This window comes from Mesoplodon densirostris, chromosome 4 (assembly GCF_025265405.1).
Source record: "Mesoplodon densirostris isolate mMesDen1 chromosome 4, mMesDen1 primary haplotype, whole genome shotgun sequence".
Classification (NCBI taxonomy): domain Eukaryota; kingdom Metazoa; phylum Chordata; class Mammalia; order Artiodactyla; family Ziphiidae; genus Mesoplodon; species Mesoplodon densirostris.
The window spans coordinates 177,511,714-177,534,859 of record NC_082664.1 but is presented as its reverse complement, the minus strand read 5'-3'; the positions used below and the strand labels follow the sequence as shown (position 1 = coordinate 177,534,859).

At 42.6% G+C, this 23,146-nt stretch overlaps 1 protein-coding gene across 2 annotated transcripts in view; it reads left to right on the top strand.

The window, feature by feature from the left end:
• DCLRE1C (DNA cross-link repair 1C) overlaps nucleotides 1-23,146 on the top strand; it is a 51,610-nt gene that overhangs the window by 19,102 nt on the left and 9,362 nt on the right. The window contains exons 4-11 of one of the 2 annotated variants that reach the window (XM_060097765.1): nucleotides 2,937-2,996; nucleotides 5,051-5,106; nucleotides 5,649-5,750; nucleotides 6,171-6,243; nucleotides 6,389-6,529; nucleotides 17,024-17,125; nucleotides 20,907-21,043; nucleotides 21,800-21,854. In XM_060097765.1, the coding sequence (XP_059953748.1) occupies nucleotides 2,937-2,996; nucleotides 5,051-5,106; nucleotides 5,649-5,750; nucleotides 6,171-6,243; nucleotides 6,389-6,529; nucleotides 17,024-17,125; nucleotides 20,907-21,043; nucleotides 21,800-21,854 (726 nt within the window). The remainder of the gene's footprint in view (nucleotides 1-2,936; nucleotides 2,997-5,050; nucleotides 5,107-5,648; nucleotides 5,751-6,170; nucleotides 6,244-6,388; nucleotides 6,530-17,023; nucleotides 17,126-20,906; nucleotides 21,044-21,799; nucleotides 21,855-23,146) is intronic. The other variant, XM_060097767.1, reaches the window with a different exon arrangement.

Genomic DNA, 23,146 nt, shown 5'->3' with positions numbered 1-23,146 from the left:
AGTGGTTGAGAGTCCGCCTGCCGATGCAGGGGACACGGGTTCGTGCCCCGGTCCGGGAGGATCCCACATGCCGCGGAGCGGCTGGGCCCGTGAGCCATGGCCGCTGAGCCTGTGCGTCCGGAGCCTGTGCTCCGCAACGGGAGAGGCCACAACAGTGAGAGGCCCGTGTACCACCAAAAAAAAAAAAAAAAAAAAAAAAAAAAGAGTGTTTGATGTCTGATTGCTGGCAGCTTTCAACTCCCACCTCCACTTGCCCCACATCTGGGCAAACTGATAAAATAAAACCCTGCCCCTTCCTTGGTGCCTACATGGATTTCAAACATGCAAGCCCAGGCCCACCCCGTAACCACGATAAAAACCAGGGCCACCTGCTCCCATTTTCTCAGGTCACACAAACCACTTCCTCCCAGCCTGGTTTCTACCCTGCTCTCCCCAGAAAGTCCCACAGTGAACATACCGCAGTGTTTTCACACTCTCTTGGTTCATATGTGGCATCTTCAGTCTTAGCCTCTGATCTGTCAGTTGGGGTGGGATCCATCCCCCCTCTGCAGAGGGACACAACAGCAAGGCTGTAACCTTGGCCTTGGTATTAGGCCTGAAGTTACTGTGGGTCCATCTGGCCAGCAGTCAGGAAGGAAAGCTGAAAAAGAAGGAGAGAAGAGCAGAGATAGGCTGGAGTCCACAGGGACAAACGGGGACCCATGTCCACCTCCCACTCCTTGGTCACTGAGTTCCACACACGTGGCCCAGGCCTCCAAGAAGCTTGGGAGGATACCCAGCGGAAGACGGAGCTGCCGCCATACTGCCCGAGTCAGTGAGGTAAGCCAACAGATCAGCAACGTACCCGAGCTGTTATAATTTCTGGTGCCTTTCAGAGCATTGAAAAATGGCTGCTGGTTCACTTCTGCCTTCCAAATCTCACACAGGTGTTTCTTGTGGCCACTGCTATCCTGGAAGTGTACGTGGAAGGGGCTTGTAGGATAATTCCAGCTCAGCTGAGTGGATGTAGTTCAAGGCCACCTCATAATCTAAGGGAGAAAGGGGCAACTCAACAGTGGTAGCTGGAGAGCTTACCAGACCTCTCTCAGAAGCTGAAAGATGAAGGAGACAGGAAGTAAGTGAATCTACAGAAGAATTAAATGGCATAATTAATACCTGCAAACCAGTCGAAACACAGAGCTTTAAACCGAACAGAGAAAAGATCTTTGAGTAAACTTGGAACATTTACCAAAACTGAGCATGTACTACGGCACTAAAGAAGTTTTAGGAAATCCTGGTGATCTGTTCTTTTACCATAAATACAATGATGCTGGAAATCAGAAATACAAGGAGAGTTAAAATCACCCCCTACATATAGGAGCTAAATGCATACCACAAGCAACTCTAGGTTAAAAAGAAAATTGTAAAGAAAAACATACAGTACTTAGGACTGATGGACAATGAAAGTGTGACATGTCAAAGTGTGTGGAGCACAGCTAAGTTAGTACTTGAAGGGAAATTGAGAGCATTAAATGCATTTCTTAGAAAACAGACTGGAACTAAATGGAATAAGTCTTTGACTCAAGAAGAACGAAAAGGAGCAACAAAGCAAACCTAAGGATATGTGAAAGAAGAAAATAATAGAGAGAAAGGACAGGTTAGTAATATAGAGACTAACTACCACAGAAAATAAAAGAGAAGATTAACAAAAGTAAAAGCTGGTTTCTAGAGAAATAGAGATAAATTTAGGGACTTCCTGGTGGTCCAGCGGTTAAGACTCTGTGCTTCCAATGCAGGGGATGCGGGTTTGATTTCTGATTGGGGAACTAAGATCCCACATGCCGCACAGCGTGGCCAAAGCAAACAAACAAAACAAACAAAAGAAAAGAAAACGAAATAGAAATCTTGCCAAGATCGATTAAAAGAACAAAGATGCATATAAAAATACAGAATGACAAAAAGGAAAATACCTATGAATAATAGCAGTGCCTTGTTTTGAAAATTAATATGATAGTATATTCAATAATTTAGACACAGTGGATAAATACTAGAAAAGTAGGAAAATACCAAATTGAGGCAAGAAAAGTAGACCACTTGAATAAAGAAGTAGGCATCAAAGACATTAAAACAGTTTTCAAAGATCTCTTCTTCAAAAAAGCCCCACACCCAGATGGTTTTATAGGTGCATTTTGCCAAATGTTCAAAGAACAAAACATCCCTATTGTAGGAGAGACTAAAAAGATAAGCTGTTCAACCTCACTGGCCAAATGGATAATGATAGTAAACGGGGGGAAAAAGGCCATTTCACGTGTGAATATCCTCACTGAGGTCATAGCTGACTGAATCTCACGGTATTAAAAAACAGTGTATCATGAATACAGTGTGTTTATTCCAGAAATGCAAGGATATTTTCACACCTGAATCTCAGTCACTGTAAATTTTATGACACCAGTGGGCTAAACAGGTGGGAAATGATGTTTATTCATCAGCTGCTTACTGAATGCCTCTCTGCGCTGCTCGCTCTTCGAGTAAAATGTGCACATACACTCCGACCTTTCCATAGCAGCTCACATCTGTGAATTAGGCCAACACGCCATGGACTGATGGCAGACTGTGTTCTGCAGCAGAAAACCTGAACACGTGGAATACATGGGGAGGTGAAGGGAGGAAAATTGAATTCACAGATGTAGAATTGCTGTGTCTGAGGATGTGCACGTTCATAAGGCATTCAATCCATATGGCCACATCAGCTTCAGGAAAGGTACTGTTATTAGCTTTATCATGCCTTGGGGCTATTAAACCATTATTATAGTGAAATCAGAAATTGTTCCACAGAGAGTCTGTAACATCTCTTCGTTCCCTTTCTGTGTTTGAGATGGCAAAGACATATAAAGCCATGAAAAACCATGAAAATGTATAATGCAATGTATACATGACCTCTTCTTTTATTTTAATAGATATCCATTGAAATTGAAACTCCTACCCAGATATCTTTAGTCGATGAAGCATCAGGCGAGGTAACTAAATATTAAATACTGTGACTTAAAAATTATTATTATACTCAGCATTAAATGATTGTTTATCTTTCTCCTTGATTTGATTGCTCATGTAACCAGAAATAAAATTTATAGTAAATGAGTGAGTTTGTAGGGAAAAAACGTGTGTGATGTATTTATTTTCTACATCCGAAGGACTGGACCATGTCGGAACTGCTTCTATATAATGTCACATGCTATAACTATAGTCATGATATTACCATACAGTGTGATTGTCACATTTATTAAGTTTATTATAATGTTCAGGATATAAAACTGTGCTTAATGTTTTTGCAGCAAATTTATGTATATTGTGATTTTTTTTTCTGAAGCATTTTCGTATTCAAGAAAAAGACATTGTCCAAGTGGATCCAATTTATTTTTTTGTCCTTAAATTTAGAGGCAGGTACTTTTGTGTTGTGCATTTATCTTTTTCAATAGTAAGTAGGAGTACCAACCCACCTTTTCTGTTTTTATTTATTTTTATCTCAAATTATACCTAGGGCTAGGCGGTGTTTTCCTATCTTATGGCAAATCCAGTTAATATTTGTTCCATAGCCCAATTAGAACCTGCTCTGTGGACACGTTTAACTCTGAAGGGTGTCCTTGGTGGTGTGACCATGATGGGACAGGGGCCGACCTTTCACATGTCCTCTCTGGAGGAGATCAGGCATTGGAGTACTTCTAGACTTACTGTCCTGAGGGAGGGGAAGGGGATGACCTGAACCTTCCTAAATGCCATCCTGAGCTTGGTTAGCTGACACTTTGGGGATATGCTGTCAGTGCCCGGTGGCCTGTAATGTGTGCTGGTGAAAGGCTTTCTCAGAATCGGGCACTGGGCAGCAGGTGACTCTTGGTGAGCTGAGTCCAGCTGCCCCACTCTGGTCCTTTCCATTTCTCCTCTCCCACTGAGACTTGTGTGTCTCCAGCTCCAACCAGCGAGAAAGCCCCTTCTAAAGGGCCTTTGAACAAACGGTGTCAGACGTCCAGGGGGAGCTGCCGGGGTCGAGTGGAGCTGACGCACCCAGAGCTCTGCCCCACCACGCACTGAGCCCCGAGAGGCTGTCGTGCCCATCAGGCTCCGCCTAACGGGACAGTACAGCGTGCTGCATGGTGACTTGGGACCAGGCTGCATCAGACTTTTTTTTTTTTTAACTGTCCGTGCGACTTGCAGGAACCTAGTTCCCTGACCAGGGATCGAACCCGTGCTCCCTGCAGTGGAAGCGTGGAGTTCTAACCACTTGACTGCCAGGGAATTCCTTTTTATTTTTATTTTTTTTAAATAACAGCTTTATTGAGACATAATTCTCAATTATGAATTCTCATAATTCACATACCGTACCATTCACCCCAGTTAAAGTACACTATTCAGTGGCTTTTAGTGTATTCACAGAGTTGTGTGTCCATCGCCACAATCAATTTCAGAATACTTTCATCGCCCAGAAAGAAATACGGGACCCTGTTTCTCCCTCCCCCCAGCTCCTGGCCACTACTAAGTCTAGTGTGAGTCTCTGTGGATTTGCCCATTCTGGACATTGTATTTAAATGGACTCATACAGTATGCGGTCTTTCATGACTTCTTTCACTTTGCGTAATGCTTTCAGTGTTTATCCATGGTGTAGGATGTATCAGTTCTTCATTTCTTTTTTTGGCCAAAGAATATTCCATTGTATGGATAGACCACATTTTGCCGGTTCAATCATCAGCCAGAAGACATTTTGGCTGCTTCTACTCTGGCTAGTATGAATAATGCTGCGGTGAACATTCACGTTTTGTGTGGACCTAAGTTTTCGCGTCTCTCGCGTGTATACCCAAGAGTGGAATTGCTGTGTCACAGTGTAACTCTACGTTTAACCATTTGTTTGTGGGTGAGGATTCCACTTGTTTCCAGGGTTTGGAGAGTGGGGAAATGAGGAGAAAGGCACACCACGTTCTTGGGAAATAGTTGCGTGTGTTGTATTCAGGAGGGCTTTGTTTAGCTGGGTCCTAATGGTAACTTCTATGATTATTATTTTCTTCTTTTATTTTCTTTTTAGAAGGAAGAGATTGTTGTGACTCTCTTACCAGCTGGTCATTGCCCAGGATCAGTTATGTAAGGGGGCTTATCTATTTTGCCTATTTATTTTGTGTAGATATGTATTATATTTGTAGAAATAAACTTGTAGGGTCTAGAAAATAACCTGTACAGGGAGGTTCAAGTCTTACGATGACAATTCCTGTAATCTTTGCTTCCAAATTGGACTTGGGGGACTGAGGTGCAGGTCACGTTCGAAACGTGGCTTTCTTACGGTGGAAGTTTTCAGTAGCAGTCTTTCCACTGGCTTTGCATTTTCCCATCACATGGATTTTTCTCTCCATGAGCAGGGATGATCTCAGTATACAGTGGAAGGTGCTGATGTATTTCAGAGGACGTTTCTTGCAAACTCAGCGATATCTCCATCATGTTATTATTTTCCTCCTTTGGGAAGAGGTGCAGCTGAGTGCCTGGTGTGGTTAGTACTGTGGAAATTCCATTATCACCTTATCATAGTAGCTGTGCTTGGCAGGCAACATGGGCTGTGGATTTAGTATATATTTGCCTTATTAGGATTTTGTCTGAGACTTAGAAGTCACTGAGGTCTGTACCCTTTTCAGGTTTTTATTTCAGGGCAACAATGGGACTGTCTTGTACACGGGAGACTTCAGATTGGCAAAAGGAGAAGCTGCCAGAATGGAGCTTCTGCACTCTGGGGGCAGGTACTCTGGCTTTACGTAATTCTTGAATGTTAAGGCTGCACTGTTTTAAAGGTTTTATTCTCCCCCCACCCCCCAAATATGAGCCTTTGTTTCTGTTAGAAATCGAACTCGATTATAATAATATTTGTAACAGTAAAGCAAACTTTTCCTCTTGAAACGAGGTAATGGTAACATTCCGTGTGTTGACTGGGGTAGTAGTTACGTGAATTGGTCAAAATTCACTGAACCGCATATGCAAAATCTGTGTCGTTTTGTTATATGGAAATCATTTCCTGACAAAGTTGATAATAAAAAAAAAATTCCAAATGGAACATCCATTTGGATGTCTAGATTTTCTCTCTCTAACGAAGAGTTTAGGTTTTATCCATATTTTATTTCCCATGAGGTGAGTCACACCCCTTGTTTCATTTTTGTTTTCAGAGTGAAAGACATCCAGAGTGTGTACTTAGACACGACTTTCTGCGATCCCAAATATTACCAAATTCCTAGTCGGGTACGTCTCCCTGGAGCACAGCCCGCATTTCTTAGAGGGAAGTTTGTGGGATTACAGATCGCATGGTGATTGTCCCCATTTGCGTGAGTATCTGGGAATCCTGAGAATGGAACAGCGTTAACTGCCTTTGAACCTTCCTGCCCAGGAGGAGTGTCTACATGGGATCCTGGAGCTGGTTCGCAGCTGGATCACGCGGAGTCCGTACCACGTAGTGTGGCTGAGCTGCAAGGCTGCCTACGGGTATGAGTATCTCTTCACCAACCTCAGCGAGGAGTTTGGAGTCCAGGTGCCTGATGGCTCTTTCTTTCCTCTTGGTCCTGTCCCTCCTCCCAACTCTGCCTTTCCCCTCCTTCCCCATTTCCCTCCAAAGCCCCCCCAGACTGGAAACCGTGACAGATGGACACAGCCTTTGTCATCTTTGTTTATTCGCTTCCTCTTGGGAGGAATTGACAGTGGGAAGAGCCCTTTGGTGAAAAGTCCCCTAAAGGAAGTAGTTTTTCAAAACTGTGGGTCATGAAATAAATTCAGTGTTTGTGACCAGCAATGAGAAAAAACTTGAACTAGGAAATATCTGAGTGTATTGCTTACAGTCAGAATAAACACTGTCTTGTGAAAATTTATGTGGGGAATCAGACACGTACATATCTAGATCTTCCTCGACTTAACCACAGGGCTATGGCCCAATAAATCCATCGTAAGTTGAAAATCTCATTGAGTCAAAAATGTATTTAAACACCCCTGACCCACGGAACACCATAGCTTAGCCTCAGATACCTTAAACCTGCTCAAACTTGAGGACACGGGGAGGGGGATAGGGGAAGCTGGAACGAAGTGAGAGTAGCATTGACATATATACACTACCAAACGTAAAATAGATAGCTAGTGGGAAGCAGCCGCATAGCACAGGGAGATCAGCTTGGTGCTTTGTGACCACCTAGAGGGGTGGGATAGGGAGGGTGGGAGGGAGACGCAAGAGGGAGGGGATATGGGGATATATGTATACGTAGAGCTGATTCACTTTGTTGTACGGCAGAAACTAATGGGACATTGTAACGTAATTATACTCCAATAAAGATGTAAAAAAAAGTGCTCACAACACTTAGATTAGCCTACAGTTGGGCAAAATCATGTAACGCAAAGCGTATCTTACAATGAAGTGTGGAGTGTCTCGTGTAATTTATTGAGTGCTGTAGTGAAAGTGAAAACCAGAATGGTTGTCTGGGTCCAGAACAGTGGTCGGTGTGTGGACGGTGGCTGTTGACCCGCGTGATCACGTGGCTCACTGGGGCGGCAGCTTGCTGCAGTGCTGACCAGCATCACGAGAGAGGATCAAACCGCCAGCTCGGGAGAAGATCGTAACTCAAAATCCGAAGTCCGTTTTCTACTGGATGCATATTGGTTTCTCACCATCGCAAAGTTGAAGAATCATGGGTCGAGCATCCCAAGTTGGGACCGTCTGTACTTACATGCTTTGTATGCATCCTTGGTTGCCGTGGAAACATATTTCTTACTGGGGGTCATGGTCAGAATTGTGTGAAGAACACTGTCCTGAGGCACTGAGCCCCCTCCCCATGGAGGATTCACATCAGGTCAGGCTGCGAGCCAGTGTTCACCCGTCCCTTCCAGGTGGCTCGATGCTGGGCCCTCGGGACCCCAGTCAGCCGGGTGAGCATGCCAAGTGTTTCCCGCAGCGCCCACTTCCCATGAGAGGAGATGGAGTTTTGGTGGCAAAACTCTGAACAAAACGAAACGCTGGAACGAGTCGGACATTTAAATTCTACTTCATTTGTCAACTTTTACTATCTATCCCCCAGCTAACAGACTTGTGCTAAGAACTTAACACTTAAACATACAACGTAATTTAGTAAAACTGGAAAGATTTAGTGCTTCTGCATTTGCAATTAAAAATATTCCTCCCTCCCCTCCCCCTCTCTCCCTCCCTCCTCTCCCCTCCCCCTGCCCTGCCCTCCCCCCTCCCCCCCCCCTCCCTTCCTAAGCCCTTCTTTCCTTAATTTCTTCCTTCCTTAAGTTTTTTTTTTTTTATTTTTTTAATTTTTTATTTTTTTATTATTATTTTTTTACTTTACAAATTTAATCAGTTATACATATACATATGTTCCCATATCCCCTCCCTTTTGCGTCTCCCTCCCACCCTCCCTATCCCACCCCTCCAGGCAGTCACAAAGAACCGAGCTGATCTCCCTGTGCTATGTGGCTGCTTCCCACTAGCTATCTACCTTATGTTTGGTAGTGTATATATGTCCATGCCGCTCTTTCACTTTGTCACAGCTTACCCTTCCCCCTCCCCATATCCTCAAGTCCATGCTCTAGTAGGTCTGTGTCTTTATTCCTGTCTTACTCCTATGTTCTTGATGACATTTTTTTTTCTTAAATTCCATATATATGTGTCAGCATACAGTATTTGTCTTTCTCTTTCTGAGTTACTTCACTCTGTATGACAGACTCTAGGTCCATCCACCTCATTACAAATAGCTCAATTTCATTTCTTTTTATGGCTGAGTAATATTCCATTGTATATATGTGCCACATCTTCTTTATCCATTCATCCGATGATGGACACTTATGTTGTTTCCATCTCCGGGCTATTGTAAATAGGGCTGCTATGAACATTTTGGTACATGTCTCTTTTTGAATTATGGTTTTCTCAGGGTATATGCCCAGTAGTGGGATTGCTGGGTCATATGGTAGTTCTATTTGTAGTTTTTTAAGGAACCTCCATACCGTTCTCCATAGTGGCTGTACCAATTCACATTCCCACCAGCAGTGCAAGAGTGTTCCCTTTTTTCCACACCCTCTCCAGCATTTATTGTTTCTAGATTTTTTGATGATGGCCATTCTGACTGGTGTGAGATGATATCTCATTGTAGTTTTGATTTGCATTTCTCTAATGAGTAAAGATGTTGAGCATCCTTTCATGTGTTTGTTGGCAGTCTGTATATCTTCTGTGGAGAAATGTCTATTTAGGTCTTCTGCCCATTTTTGGATTGGGTTGTTTGTTTTTTTGCTATTGAGCTGCATGAGCTGCTTATAAATTTTGGAGATTAATCCTTTGTCAGTTGCTTCATTTGCAAATATTTTCTCCCATTCTGAGGGTTGTCTTTTGGTCTTGTTTATGGTTTCCTTTGCTGTGCAAAAGCTTTTAAGTTTCATTAGGTCCCATGTGTTTATTTTTGTCTTTATTTCCATTTCTCTAGGAGGTGGGTCAAAAAGGATCTTGCTGTGATTTATGTCATAGAGTGTTCTGCCTATGTTTTCCTCTAGGAGTTTGATAGTGTCTGGCCTTACATTTAGGTCTTTAATCCATTTTGAGCTTATTTTTGTGTGTGGTGTTAGGGAGTGATCTAATCTCATACTTTTACATGTCCCTGTCCAGTTTTCCCAGCACCACTTATTGAAGAGACTGTCCTTCTCCACTGTACATTCCTGCCTCCTTTATCAAAGATAAGGTGACCATATGTCCGTGGGTTTATCTCTGGGCTTTCTATCCTGTTCCATTGATCTATCTTTCTGTTTTTGTGCCAGTACCATACTGTCTTGATTACTGTAGCCTTGTAGTATAGTCTGAAGTCAGGGAGCCTGATTCCTCCAGCTCCATTTTTCGTTCTCAAGATTGCTTTGGCTATTCGGGGTCTTTTGTGTTTCCATACAAATTGTGAAATTTTTTGTTCTAGTTCTGTGAAAAATGCCATTGGTAGTTTGATAGGGATTGCATTGAATCTGTAGATTGCTTTGGGTAGTAGAGTCATTTTCACAATGTTGATTCTTCCAATCCAAGAACATGGTACATCTCTCCATCTATTTGTATCATCTTTAATTTCTTTCATCAGTGTCTTATAATTTTCTGCATACAGGTCTTTTGTCTCCTTAGGTAGGTTTATTCCTAGATATTTTATTCTTTTTGTTGCAATGGTAAATGGGAGTGTTTCCTTGATTTCACTTTCAGATTTTTCATCATTAGTATATAGGAATGCCAGAGATTTCTGTGCATTAATTTTGTATCCTGCAACTTTACCAAATTCATTGATTAACTCTAGTAGTTTTCTGGTAGCATCTTTAGGATTCTCTATGTATAGTATCATGTCATCTGCAAACAGTGACAACTTTACTTTTTCTTTTCCCATTTGGATTCCTTTTATTTCCTTTTCTTCTCTGATTGCTGTGGCTAAAACTTCCAAAACTATGTTGAATAAGAGTGGTGAGAGTGGGCAACCTTGTCTTTTTCCTGATCTTAGTGGAAATGGTTTCAATTTTTCACCATTGAGGACGATGCTGGCTGTGGGTTTGTCATATATGGCCTTTATTATGTTGAGGAAAGTTCCCTCTATGCCTACTTTCTGCAGGGTTTTTATCATAAATGGGTGTTGAATTTTGTCAAAAGCTTTCTCTGCATCTATTGAGATGATCATATGGTTTTTCTCCTTCAATTTGTTACTATGGTGTATCACGTTGATTGATTTGTGTATATTGAAGAATCCTTGCATTCCTGGAATAAACCCCACTTGATCATGGTGTATGATCCTTTTAATGTGCTGTTGGATTCTGTTTGCTAGTATTTTGTTGAGGATTTTTGCATCTATGTTCATCAGTGATATTGGCCTGTAGTTTTCTTTCTTTGTGACATCCTTGTCTGGTTTTGGTATCAAGGTGATGGTGGCCTCGTAGAATGAGTTTGGGAGTGTTCCTCCCTCTGCTATATTTTGGAAGAGTTTGAGAAGGATAGGTGTTAGCTCTTCTCTAAATGCTTGATAGAATTCGCCTGTGAAGCCATCTGGTCCTGGGTTTTTGTTTGTTGGAAGATTTTTGATCACAGTTTCAATTTCAGTGCTTGTGATTGGTCTGTTCATATTTTCTATTTCTTCCTGATTCAGTCTTGGCAGGTTGTGCATTTCTAAGAATTTGTCCATTTCTTCCAGATTATCCATTTTATTGGCATAGAGTTGCTTATAGTAATCTCTCATGATCTTTTGTATTTCTGCAGTGTCAGTTGTTACTTCTCCTTTTTCATTTCTAATTCTATTGATTTGAGTCTTCTCCCTTTTTTTCTTGATGAGTCTGGCTAATGGTTTATCAATTTTGTTTATCTTCTCAAAGAACCAGCTTTTAGTTTTATTGATCTTTGCTATCGTTTCCTTCATTTCTTTTTCATTTATTTCTGATCTGATTTTTATGATTTCTTTCCTTCTGCTAACTTTGGGATGTTTTTGTTCTTCTTTCTCTAATTGCTTTAGGTGCAAGGTTAGGTTGTTTATTCGAGATGTTTCCTGTTTCTTAAGGTGGGATTGTATTGCCATAAACTTCCCTCTTAGAACTGCTTTTGCTGCATCCCATAGGTTTTGGGTCGTCGTGTCTCCATTGTCATTTATTTCTAGGTATTTTTTAATTTCCTCTTTGATTTCTTCAGTGATCACTTCGTTATTAAGTAGTGTATTGTTTAGCCTCCATGTGTTTGTATGTTTTACAGCTCTTTTCCTGTAATTGATATCTAGTCTCATAGCATTGTGGTTGGAAAAGATACTTGATACAATTTCAATTTTCTTAAATTTACCAAGGCTTGATTTGTGACCCAAGATATGATCTATCCTGGAGAATGTTCCATGAGCACTTGAGAAAAATGTGTATTCTGTTGTTTTTGGATGAAATGTCCTATAAATATCAATTAAGTCCATCTTGTTTAATGTATCATTTAAAGCTTGTGTTTCCTTATTTATTTTCATTTTGGATGATCTGTCCATTGGTGAAAGTGGGGTGTTAAAGTCCCCTACTATGATTGTGTTACTGTCGATTTCTCCTTTTATGGCTGTTAATATTTCCCTTATGTATTGAGGTGCTCCTATGTTGGGTGCATAAATATTTACAATTGTTATATCTTCTTCTTGGATTGATCCCTTGATCATTATGTAGTGTCCTTCTTTGTCTCTTCTAGTAGTCTTTATTTTAAAGTCTATTTTGTCTGATATGAGAATTGCTACTCCAGCTTTCTTTTGGTTTCCATTTGCATGGAATATCTTTTTCCATCCCCTTACTTTCAGTCTGTATGTGTCTCTAGGTCTGAAGTGGGTCTCTTGTAGACAGCATATATATGGGTCTTGTTTTTGTATCCATTCAGCCAGTCTGTGTCTTTTGGTGGGAGCATTTAGTCCATTTACATTTAACGTAATTATTGATATGTATGTTCCTATTCCCATTTTCTTAATTGTTTTGGGTTCGTTATTGTAGTTCTTTTCCTTCTGTTGTGTTTCTTGCCTAGAGAAGTTCCTTTAGCATTTGTTGTAAAGCTGGTTTGGTGGTGCTGAACTCTCTCAGCTTTTGCTTGTCCGTAAACGTTTTAATTTCTCCATCAAATCTGAATGAGATCCTTGCTGGGTAGAGTAATCTTGGTTGCAGGTTTTTCTCCTTCATCACTTTAATTATGTCCTGCCACTCCCTTCTGGCTTGTAGAGTTTCTGCTGAGAGATCAGCTGTTATCCTGATGGGGATTCCCTTGTGTGTTATTTGTTGTTTTTGTCTTGCTGCTGTTAATATGATTTCTTTGTGTTTAATTTTTGACAGTTTGATTAATATGTGTCTTGGTGTATTTCTCCTTGGATTTATTCTGTATGGGACTCTCTGTGCCTCCTGGACTTGATTAACTATTTCCTTTCCCATATTAGGGAAGTTTTCAACTATAATCTCTTCAAATATTTTCTCAGTCCCTTTCTTTTTCTCTTCTTCTTCTGGAACCCCTATAATTCGAATGTTGGTGCGTTTAATGTTGTCCCAGAGGTCTCTGAGACTGTCCTCTGTTCTTTTCATTCTTTTTTCTTTATTTTGCTGTGCAGCAGTTATTTCCACTATTTTATCTTCCACCTCACTTATCCGTTCTTCTGCCTCAGTTATTCTGCTATTGATCCCATCTAGAGTATTTTTTATTTCATGTATTGTGTTTTTAATCGATGCTTGATTCATCTTTCGTTCTTCTAGGTCCTTGTTAACTGTTTCTTGCATTTTGTCTATTCTATTTCCAAGATTTTGGATCATCTTTACCATCATTATTCTGAATTCTTTTTCAGGTAGACTGCCTATTACCTCTTCATTTGTTAGGTCTGGTGGGTTTTTATCTTGCTCCTTCTCCTGCTGTGTGTTTTTCTGTCTTCTCATTTTGCTTATGTTACTGTGTTTGGGGTCTCCTTTTTGTAGGCTGCAGGTTCGTAGTTCCCGTTGTTTTTGGTGTCTGTCCCCAGTGGCTAAGGTTGGTTTAGTGGGTTGTGTAGGCTTCTTGGTGGAGGGGACTACTGCCTGTGTTCTGGTGGATGAGGCTGGATCTTGTCTTTCTGGTGGGCAGGTCCACGTCTGGTGGTGTGTTTTGGGGTGTCTGCGGACTTTTTATGATTTTAGGCCACCTCTCTGCTAATGGGTGGCGTTGTGTTCCTGTCTTGCTAGTTGTTTGGCATAGGGTGTCCAGCACTATAGCTTGCTGGTCGTTGAGTGAAGCTGGGTGCTGCTGTTTAGATGGAGATCTCTGGAAGATTTTCGCCGTTTGATATTGTGTGGAGCTGGGAGGTCTCTTGTGGACCAGTGTCCTGAAGTTGGCTCTCCCACCTCAGAGGCACAGCACTGACTCCTGGCTCCTCAATTTGGGATGATTTGTTGTCTATTTCTGTATTCCAGAGATGCAGGATACATCAAGTTGATTGTGGAGCTTTAATCCGCTGCTTCTGAGGCTGCTGGGAGAGGTTTCCCTTTCTCTTCTTTGTTCTCACAGCTCCTCGGTCTCAGCTTTGGATTTGGCCCCGCCTCTGTGTGTAGGTCGCCGGAGGGCGTCTGTTCTTCGCTCAGACAGGACAGGGTTAAAGGAGCAGCCTCTTCGGGGACTCTGGCTCACTCAGGCCGGGCGGGAGGGAGGGAGGGGCACGGAGTGCGGGGCGAGCCTGCAGTGGCAGAGGTCGGCGTGACGTTGCAGCAGCCCGAGGCGCGCCGTGCGTTCTCCCAGGGAAGCCGCTCCTGGATCCCGGGACCCCGGCAGTGGCGGGCTGCACAGGCTCCCGGAAGGGCGGTGTGGACAGTGACCTGCGCTCGCACACAGGCTTCTTGGCGGCGGCAGCAGCAGCCCCAGCGTCCCACGCCCGTCTCTGGGCTCCGCGCTTTCAGCCGCGACTCGCGCCCGTCTCTGGAGCTGCTTTACGCGGCGCTCTTAATCCCCTCTCCTCGCGCACCAGGAAACCAAGAGGGAAGAAAAAGTCTCCTGCCTCTTCGGCAGCTCCAGAGTTTTCCCGGACTCCCTCCCGTCTAGCTGTGGCACATTAGCCTCCTTCAGGCTGAGTTCTCGCCGCCAGCCCCAGTCCTCTCCCTGCGCTCTGACCGAAGCCCGAGCCTCAGCTCCAGCCCCGCCCGCCCCGGCGGGGGAGCAGACAATCCTCTCGGGCTGGTGAGTGCCGCTCGGCACCGCTCCTCTGTGCGGGAATCTCTCCGCTTTGCCCTACCCAGGTATGTGGGGAGTTTCTTGCCTTTTGGGAGGTCTGGGGTCTTCTGCCAGCGTTCAGTAGGTGTTCTGTAGGAGTTGTTCCACGTGTAGCTGTATTTCTGGTGTATCCGTGGGGAGGAAGGTGATCTCCGCGTCTTACTCTTCCGCCATCTTACCCGGAAGTGACTTCCTTAAGTTTTTGTGTCCAAATGTTTTTGGTGTAAAGCTGCCAATTCTCCATTTTGGGAAGGACTTGCTTTCATTCTGAGATTGTCGTTCTTATGTTTTTTGGTGTTCAAATGGTCCTTTAAAATCACAGTGATAATAGGTTGTATGTGTGCACACATTTTACTATTTGTTTTTTTCTCACGTCCTCTCTTGGCAAAATATAAAGGTAGCAACCACTTAACCAGTCCCAAATTTGTTTTGTGAATTTTAGTGGTGTGTGAAATCAAAAAGACTGGAAGCTCCTCCAGCTCTGAGGCCTCATAGGGAGAAACCCTGGGCTGAGGAGTGGTCCAGGGATGGAGGTGGGGGAAGAGAAAGCAGGCCTTAGGAAGGTGACCCCGGAGTCACCCCAGAGTGAGCCCTCTTTCAAGTCTCTTAATCCCTCCGTAGGGGTTAGAAACAATTCTAGAGAAGGAATTTTAAAAGGGAGAACAGTGAGGTTTTTTAATTTTATGTATGTATGTATGTATGTATTTATGGCTACGCCGGGCGGCATGTGGGATCTTCGTTCCCCGACCAGGGATCGAACCTGCGCCCCCTTGCAGTGGAAGCGTGGAGTCTTAACCGCTGGACCACCAGGGAAGCCCCTGGTGAGGTTTTTTGATAGAGGGACCTGAGAGATGTTTTATGGCAACCTTTTCAAGCATCTTCATTTTTGTGAGGATGAAAGTTTCTCCCTGTTTCTCTGTACATCTCAGAATTTGCCTCTTTTATGTCCTTCTTAGGCCAGAAAAGTCAATTCCTTGTTACTTCTTGTTAGTCATTAGTAAACAGGTAGTGAGAGGAATAAGGATAAGTTACAGGATATCACAGGATAAGTAAGAAGTCATGCTTGGGTTCTTTTTAAATTTATTTTTGGATCTGTTGGGTCTTCGTTGCTGCGCGCGGGCTCTCTCTAGTTGCGGCGAGCGGGAGCTACTCTTTGTTGCAGTGCACAGGCTTCTCATTGCGGTGGCTTCTCTTGTTGCAGAGCACAGGCTCTAGGTGCGTGGGCTTCAGTAGTTGCAGCACGCAGGCTCAGTAGTTGTGGCTCACGGGCTCTAGGTGTGCGGGCTTAGTTGCTCCGCGGCATGTGGGATCTTCCTGGACCAGGGCTCGAACCTGTGTCCCCTGCATTGGCAGGCGGATTCTTAACCACTGCACCACCAGGGAAGTCTCATGCTCGGGTTCTTTCTATACCTGTCTTGGTATTAATTACCGCAGCGATTTAACATTATTCTAAACTGTCTTGTTATTCAGACTTCAAAATGAGAATACTTTTTTGAGGAGTGCTATTTCATTATCCTTGTATTGATTTAAGTACTTGCTGTTTACTCAAAACTACCCAGAAAACAAGATTTAAGTAAAACCGACATGTGGGTTTTAACAGTTTAAAACGTATTCGCTTTAACATTCTAAAGGTGGCTGAGGTTTATTTTGTTTTGCTTTTTTGCATCTGCCCTCCTCCTTTTCATCCAATAAACAGGTGTGTGGAAAGGGAGGATCTGGGTCTCCACTTCCTCATCCCACTGGCCTCCCTCTCCCCCAGCTGCCCGTATGCAGCGTGTTGTGTGTGTCTTCATGAGCAAGTGATTCATTTTTTTAGTATTTTATTTTATTTTTTGGCTGTGCCTCATGGCTTGCGGGATCTTAGTTCCCTGACCAGGGATCAAACCCGGGCCCTGGCAGTGAAAGTGCCAAGTCCTAACCACTGGACCGCCAGGGAATTCCATGAGCAAGTGATTCTTTTTTTTTTTTTTTTAGCAAGTGATTCTTGATTGTTCTCTTTAGTACACCCCATATTTAGAATAAAGCTTGACATAGAGCAGGTGCACAATAAATATGAATCGAATGACTCTTGATGGATCGATCCAATGAAATCCACCAGCCGAGTCACCAGACTTTTCATGACCACCTACAATGGGTGGTAACGCCGACTGCTGGGAATGGGATCTCAGCGTCCTGCGTTGAAAGAGCTGAAAACTAGGCTTTGAGGAAGAAGAAAGACTCCGTTTTAACTGGATGATTTGCCCTTGCCTAATTACCCCTGTACACTTTATTTACAGGAAATATAATTCCAATAATGTGCTTTATTTGTGTTGTTTTCCTCAGGTTCACGTGGATAAACTAGACATGTTTCGAAACATGCCTGACATTCTTCATCATCTCACAACAGACCGTGACACTCAGATCCATGCGTGTCGGCATCCAAAGGTATGTGGTGAAGTGTTTCTCTTATTGTTTGTGTGATCCATGAGAAACAGAATTTTAGGTCCAGAAGGAACCTAAGAAATTCCGTTTTGTTGGCTTTTCAATTTACAAATGTAAAAACTGAGGCTGAGATCTTGTTAGTAGATGAAAGTCATGCAACTACACATCACTGTATTCCATTACCGTAAACTTCCTAATTAGGAAACAGACACAGATATTCAATACTTTTAATTTTTAATGAAATATATTTATACAATTGATACGTGTTTATTTGTAATGACTTATGTAATGAACAGTTTATTTGTAAGGAAATTAGTAACCTGTTAGAGCTTATAATTTAAGAAAACAATCACAACCCGTTGTGATATACATTTTTTAAAAATAAATTTATTTATTTATTTTTGGTTGCACTGGGTCTTCGTTGCTGCACAGGCTTTCTCTAGTTGCGGCGAGCAGGGGCTTCTCTTCCTTGTGGGGCGCGGGCTTCTCATTGCCATGGCTTCTCTTGTTGCGGAGCACGGGCTCTAGGTGCGTGGGCTTCAGTAGTTGTGGCACGTGGGCTCAGTAGTTGTGGCTCGCAGGCTCTAGAGCACAGGCTCAGCACTTGTGGCGCACGGGCTTAGTTGTTCCACGGCATGTGGGATCTTCCCGGACCAGGGCTTGAACCTGTGTCCCCTGCATTGGCAGGCAGATGCTTAACCACTGTGCCACCAGGAAAGCCCGTGATTTACTTCTGAGACTCATGACACGTGCGCATTTATAAACTTTATTTTTCTTCTCCTCATTTGAGATAAACATCTAGATAAAACTTTGCTTTGAATTTTGGAAGAGTTACATGTATTGCTGGTCCAATTTCAAATGAATGTTTTTACTGTCTTTGAAATTCACTGGTAATTGGTTTTCTGATGCCACCATAGAACCCTCTTTGCTTATTAACTGCCAGGTGTTAAATGTTAACTTGACCCCTTTAACATTTGCATTTTAATTTTTATTGTCATTCAGTGTCACTGCCACTAATTAGTCATCTTCACATGTAGGGGTATGTGTGATCCTAATGGTTCTCTAAATCTTTAATCTTAGCATTCATATGCTGAGTAATTTTTATTTTAGTAAACAGTGCATTTATACATTTAGATCATCATTGTAACAGTAATATTAGGGCTTCCCTGGTGGCACAGTGGTTGGGAATCTGCCTGCCAATGCAGGGGACACGGATTCATGCCCTGGTCCAGGAAGATCTCACATGCCGTGGAGCACCTAAATCCGTGCGCCACAACGACTGAGCCTGTGCTCTAGAGCCCGCAAGCCACAACTACTGAGCCTGTGCGCCCCAACTATTGAGGCTTGCATGCCTAGAGCCCATGCTCTGCAACGAGAGGCTGCCGCAATGAGAAGCCCATGCACCGCAACGAAGAGTAGCCCCTGCTCGACACAATTAGAGAAAGCCCGCGCACAGCAACAAAGACCCAACACTGCCAAAAATACAAATAAATAAAATAAATAAATTTTTTAAAAAAACAGTAATATTAGCTCCATCAGCCAAAATCCTAAAGTAAAGTTGCTCAGCACTAAAGTAAAGCAAAATTTAAAAACAACAGCAGCAACAAAAAAACCCCCGATTCTTATCCATAGCATGGAAGATTCTATTTCAGACCACTGCAGGAGAACTACTAGGTAAGAAATTACTTTTGATGATTGGTCAGCTGCATACTATAACTTGCATCATGAATTTATTTCATCATTCTGTTTGTATATGTACACACACACATTCACATGCAATGAATTAATGGATGGATAAAAACAATGTAGATACAAAGTAGAAACTGTTTTGTCCTTTTTCTTTTGGACTTGTAGTCTTTGCCCCTACCATGCCCCGTGAATATTTTAATTGGCAGATTTCTTTTTGCTCTGAATTTTCTCACAAACCACAAAGTAGCTTAACTCTACCCCTGTCATTTCCCACATGGCTACTCGCCTTAAAACACTACTTCTAGCAGCTTAAGGTATGTGTCTTGGGTCACATAGCTTTAAAAATATTCAACAGAACAGCCTGCACAGCCCTGGAGCACTCGCATCCACAGCCTCGTGAGAAACAGCACCAAAAGTGCTCCAATGATATTTGATTTGGATGGAGTCTTCATGATTTTGAAGGATTCCTATCTAAATGTAATGTCTTTGGGAAAATAGTCCCATTGGTTTTCAACCTTTTAAAAACACATGTTGGGGCTTCTCTGGTGGCGCAATGGTTGAGAGTCCGCCTACCGATACAGGGGACATGGGTTTGTGCCCCGGTCCGGGAAAATCCCACGTGCTGCGGAGCGGCTGGGCCCGTGAGCCATGGCCGCTGGGCCTGCGCGTCTGGAGCCTGTGCTCCGCAACAGGAGAGTCCGCAACAGTGAGAGACCCGCGTACTGCAAAAATAAATAAATAAATAAAAATAAAAAATAAAAATAAAAACACATGTTACTTTCCTCTCCAACTTTATTTTGATAAATTTTAAAGCAGTAAATTTGTTAGACTAGTACAAAGAACACCATGTCCTCTTTTATTTTAAATTGAAGTGTAGTTGATGTACAATGTTATATGTTACAGTTGTACAATGTAGTGATTCTCAGTTTTTAAAGGTTGTATTCCATTTATAGTTACTATAAAATATTGGCTCTATTCCGTGTGTTGTACAATATATCCTTGTAGCTCATTTTAAACCTAAGAGTTTGTACTTCTTAGTCCCATGCCCTTATTTGCCCCTCCCCCTTCCCTCTCCCCACTGGTAACCACTAGTTTATTCTCTATATCTGTGAGTTTTGTTATATTCACTAGTTTGTTGTATTTTTTAGATTCTACATATCATATTATACAGTATTTGTCTTTCTCTGTCTGACTTATTTCACTTAGCATAATACCCTACAAGTCCATCCATGTTGTTGCAGATGGCAAAATTTTATTCTTTTTTATGGCTGAGTAGTAGTTCATTGTATATATTTTTATACACCACATCTTCTTTATTCATTCATTTGTTGATGGACACTTCAATTGATTCCATATCTTGGCAGTTGTAAATAATGCTGCTATGAACATTGGGGTGCACGTATCTTTTCAAATTAGTGTTTTTTTTTTTTTCTGGATATAGACCCAGGCGTGGAATCGCTGGGTTATATGAATGCCACGTCTTCTTCCTCTGGCTTCCCCAGTGTGTTAACACCATCACGTCTGCTCCCTGATGCACTCTGTGTCTGTTTGTCTCTGTGTAACTAGCACCCCCACCCCCCAATCCACTTGAGAGTCAGTGGCAGATGCCAGGACACTTCGCCGTAAACAAGGACGCTCTCCTGCACGACCACAGTACAGTTCCCACGCTCAGGAGGTTTAGCATTGATACAACACTGCTGGATGTGATGGGGTCCGTTTTCCAATTTCCCTTGTTGTCCCAGTCGTGTCCTTTACGGCTTGTGGAGGGAAGAGCAGGGCCTCCTGCTCTTAATAAAGTCATCCAGGATTTTATCAAGAATCATCTTTTGCATTTGCTCAGGCCTCTCCAGTTTCTTTTGATGTAGATCAAGTCTCAAACCTTTTGCTTTTCTTTCATCACACTGACATATTTGAAGAGTTCAGGTCAGTTTTGTGGAACATTCCTCAATTTGGACTTACCTGTTTCCTCATGTCTATATATATATATATTTTTCATGTCTGAAAACTCACCTACATTTGTTTTTGAGACCCTACCTACAAACAGATTTGTTGAAAATATTAAACTGCTTTACTGTATTTTAAAAATCTTTTTTAGGCAGAGGAATATTTTCAGTGGAATAAGTTACCCTGTGGCATTACCTCCAAAAATAGAATTCCACTCCACACAATCAGCATTAAGCCATCCACTATGTGGTTTGGAGAAAGAGCCAGAAAAACCAACGTCATTGTGAGGTAAGCAAGAAGTGTCTTTGGAGAGAAACCTTGCCTTGAGGTAAATCGATAGTTGAAATGCAATCTAGCCTAAGCCTAAGAAGAGGATATATTATAATTGTGGAAAATAACTTCTGAAATTTAAACTCTAGTTAAACTAAAGAGATGCAGCTTTTGGGCTTCCCTGGTGGCGCAGTGGTTGAGAGTCCGCCTGCCAATGCAGGGGATACGGGTTCGTGTCCCGGTCTGGGAGGATCCCACATGCCGCGGAGCGGCTGAGCCCGTGAGCCATGGCTGCTGAGCCTGCGCGTCCGGAGCCTGTGCTCCGCAACGGGAGAGGCCACGACAGTGAGAGGCCCGCGTAGCGTAAAAAAAAAAAAAAAAAAAAAAAAAAAGAGAGATGCGGCTTTCAAAGCTGTCTATTGGCTAATACCATTAGCCGGTATTTCCTGGGGTCTACTTGAGTTAGACAGATGAGAGGGTTAGAGACAGGGCGTCTTGCTTGGCAGGGAGTTAGGAACTGACGTTGTATGAAGTAGAAGCCTTTGGCAGAGTAGAGTCTGATCACCATGTTTTAGCAAATTGCCTTAATGTTGGCCATTCAGAATGTCTACAAAAATTTACATTTCTGGAAAGAGTTCCCCCTTGTCCCAGGAAGAAATTCTTGATGGTCAGGTGATTTCATACTGCAGGAGCCTGAATAAGAAGACTTGAAGTTTAGAACTTAGCTTAGTTTTGATAAGTGACCTTTCATTTTGTGTTTTCATCTCACTTTAGGACTGGAGAGAGTTCGTACAGAGCCTGCTTTTCTTTTCACTCCTCCTACAGTGAGGTAAGAGGACCCCGTGTACTCCCCCTCGTGGCTTCTGCGGGCACCTCTTTTTCTACCGCTTAAGATTGGTTGTGGCTTTTCCTAAAGAAATGCAGGGAAGACATCTCAGTGGATGAGCTGTGTTACTAAGTCTAAAGGAAATCGCTATCATCACTTGTTTTCAGCCTAAACATTGAAGAAAACATATGATTTTTTCTTTCCAACTTGCTTTCTGAATGTATTTTAAATTCCCCACTTCAATTCTGTTCATGTGTCATAAAAAATCGTAAATCTGACTGTATAGCACTTGGAACTGTATTCAGTGTCTTGTGATGACCTATAATGGAAAAGAATCTGAAGCTGAACACCTGAAACTAACACAATATTGTAAATCAACTATAGTTTAATAAATAAAATTAAAAAGCAAACAAGCAAAACATAAAAAGCTTCCCCAAGGAAGTAATAGTTAAGAAGATAAAAGAAGATACTCCAACATTATACAACCCAGGGAATATAGCCAGTATTCTTTAATAACTATATGTGGAGTATAACCTTTCAAAGTTGTAAATCACTGCATTGTATACCTGTAACTTACATATAATATTGTACATCAACTATACTTCAGTAAGAAAAAAAAGAAGATTGAAAAAAAAAGAACCGTAAATCTTATTTGAAGGAGTACTACAGATAAAATCTCATTATTGGTAGCCTTAGGGTACTGTCCAGATTCCTGGCCTCTTCCAAAATTTGATTGTACTGAAAAGCTGTTTAAAAAATAGTCCTGAATATTCAGCAATGAGGAAGAACAAAGGTGACTGAGGTATAGACCCTGTCCTTAGGATCTAGTATAGTAGAATTATTCAGTTGAAGAGGGCTTAAAATGGTTTTGTTATGGTACTTTTTTTTTTGGCTGTGCCACACGAAATGCGGGATCTTAATTCCCCGACCAGGGATCGAACCCGTGCCCCCTGCAGTGGAAGCTCGGAGTCCTAACCACTGGACCGCCAGGAAAGTCCCCGTTATGGTACTTTTTTTTTTTTTTTTTGCGGTATGCGGGCCTCTCACTGTTGTGGCCTCTCCCGTTGCAGAGCACAGGCTCCGGATGCGCAGGCTCAGCGGCCATGGCTCACAGGCCCAGCCTCTCCGTGGCATGTGGGATCCTCCCAGACCGGGGCACGAACCCGTGTCCCCTGCATCGGCATGCGGACTCCCAACCACCGCGCCACCAGGGAAGACCCTATGGTACTTTTTATATAGGAAATTGACATACTAGAATGGGAACCTAACATACGTAATTTATTTGCAGAATCCTC